Source organism: Berghia stephanieae, chromosome 9, assembly GCF_034508935.2.
Source record: "Berghia stephanieae isolate SIO BIC M18660-M18661 chromosome 9, UCSD_Bste_1.3, whole genome shotgun sequence".
Taxonomy (NCBI): domain Eukaryota; kingdom Metazoa; phylum Mollusca; class Gastropoda; order Nudibranchia; family Aeolidiidae; genus Berghia; species Berghia stephanieae.
The window spans coordinates 18793105-18795604 of record NC_088368.1 but is presented as its reverse complement, the minus strand read 5'-3'; the positions used below and the strand labels follow the sequence as shown (position 1 = coordinate 18795604).

The 2500-nt window shown below is 39.8% G+C and overlaps 1 protein-coding gene across 1 annotated transcript in view; it reads right to left on the bottom strand.

The window, feature by feature from the left end:
* The window catches only part of LOC144979819 (uncharacterized), a 21467-nt gene that overhangs the window by 690 nt on the left and 18277 nt on the right, over positions 1-2500 (bottom strand). Inside the window, exon 11 of the mRNA XM_078926959.1 lies at positions 1-1557. This exon is cut by the window's left edge and continues 690 nt beyond it. Coding sequence (XP_078783085.1) covers positions 1166-1557 — 392 coding nt within the window. The 3' untranslated portion in view covers positions 1-1165. The remainder of the gene's footprint in view (positions 1558-2500) is intronic.

Sequence of the window (2500 nt, the reverse complement as noted above, 5' to 3'; positions counted from 1 at the left end):
CCAATCAAGGGACGCTACTCTTCCGCTAATCTCATTCCCTATAGATAGTATGCGCTTGGCTAAGAAGCTCATAACATTGCCATCCGGAAGTATAACGGACCAACACACAAAACTGTGTGTATCCATGAACGTTTATAGTCAGGTTAATACAGTTCAGTGAGCATTACTCATAAACGCGGATGGCAAAAAAACAATAACAAAGACCTGAGTGACGTCATCTTCGAACTATCTATATAAAAGCATTCTTGAACTGCAGCCTTTGAAAAGTCGAACTCATTCCTAACGTGCACAATGGTAGACACCTAGTGGATGGGAACAAAACAACCTCTCTCGGACAGTCGACCGAATGCAAACATTGGCAGTGATTGTTTAGCTAGCTGGGTCTTTTATATCTGGCGGAAAGTACTTTGCGATTTACTAGTGTCCTATTCGAAGGATAGCAAACAATTGATATCGTTTGTTTCACGCTATAGATAGTTCGAAGTGTTTATGTCACTCAGGTCTTTGTTATTGTTTTTTTTTTTTTTGCCATCCGCGTTTATGAGTGATCCTCACTAAAGTGTATTATCCAGACTATAAACGTTCATGGTTACATATAGTTTTATGTGTGGGTCCGTTATACTTCCGGATGGCAATGTTATGAGCTTCTTAGCCAAACGCATACTATTTATAGAAACCGGGATAAACTCCGGCTTCATGGGCCTATCGACTTTGAAGGACTACTTTTTAATTTATTAAAAAAAAATAATTTGTTAAGCTTAAAGACAATCTTCAGCACAAAGACCACTTGGTCATAAAAAAAAAAAAAATTAATTGAGCTTTTATATAGAGCAATATCCAATACACGTGCTCAAAGCTCTTTACAAGGGGTCCTTGGTCAACAGCAACATTTAACATGTAGGACGGGATATGACGCCTGTTAGGCGATATTACCATTTTTCGGACAAAGACAACGCTGTTAACGGCCAGGTACTCATTTTACACCTGAGTACGGTGAGAGAATGTGAGTATAGTCTTTTCCATGGACTCAACTATGCGCCGAGCGCGAGGCTCGAACCCAGGACCTTCCGATCCGAAAGCGAGTGTCATACCACTAGACCACATAGCCTCTGTTCGTTGCAGGACTTGAGGGAATGCAATCGTTAATCGTTATTGTATTTAAAGTCTAACTTGGACACAGAAACCAAAAATTTAAGTAACACCATTCAACTTTTGCACTGCCTTTTACCCTCAACGCCTCGAGCTGTAGCTTCTCCCCTTTGTCCAAATACATGACCGAAACATTGCAAGTCTCGTTATTGTCTGTGTCTGTCTGGGCTCCAAGCCCTCTTGAGTGGCTGGCATTCCAATAAACTCTGATCAAACCTTTCTCTCTTTGCTTGAACCTAATGATTAAAACGTGCCAGCCACGACATTTTGTGACCAAACTGCCAAAGCGTGTATCAAACATGCCGTTTTTGTATATCCCTACACACGTGTCCATTTCTATGTGTTCTGCTGTGTTGAGCGGTTTGCTTGTTTCTATCTTCAATGATGTGTAGCTTTGAGCAAACTTATCTAGAATAAAGAGAAAACAGCGAAAACAAATAAAACAGAGAATAAATAGGGAAGATAAGTCGTGACATCAAACTCTCTATTCTTTTGGTTCCTAATTACTTTTGAGTGAGTATGCTTTTTTTTAATTTTTTAAGGGTTTTACGGCGCTTGCAACACATTAAGGTCATATCAGCGCCATTATAAAGGAAGAAAGTGGGATAGTAAAAAGTTCTAGAATTACAGTTAAAGCACCCAAGAAAAGGTAAGACAAAGGGGAATTGGTTCAAATAGGAAACGAACGTAGATTTCAAGAGCACACTATCAAAGTACTTAGTATGAGATCACCTAAAAGTCTCATCCAGACACAAGCACAGGTCCCCACTGAGAAGTCTAACTCAAATGTTTACAAATCATATAATATAATATGTAAACTAAACATAATACAATGCATAACAGAGAGATGATTTACAAGGGGGAAAAAATCACCTCCCAAAACTATAACTATACATTCGACTGTTTCCCTCCCAGCCAAGGATTTCGGCCAGTGTCAGGACAAAACTTAGTAATGTCATAACAAGACAACGACAGGAAACAATTGGAAAACGGGTATGGGGGTATAGAAGACACAGCATGGACCTCCCTGCCCACAATTGGAGGTCAGGATCCCCACCCGGTGAGTATGTAATCAGTCCTTAAGTAATGATAATGAATAGGTTACATAAAGGTGGCATACCTTTGTTAGTAGCACAAAGTACATAAGAATACTCTTAGGATGACGGGACGTATGAGAAAGAAAGAGAGAGAGAGAGAGGGAGAGAGAGAGAGAGAGAGAGAGAGAGAGAGAGAGAGAGAGAGAGAGAGAAGCATAGATGCTCTTTATTGACACCTGCAATATATTTAGACCAGAAAATATGATGCCATCACGATGAAACCAAAAGATGAATTACACAAGGTATGTGTTAAG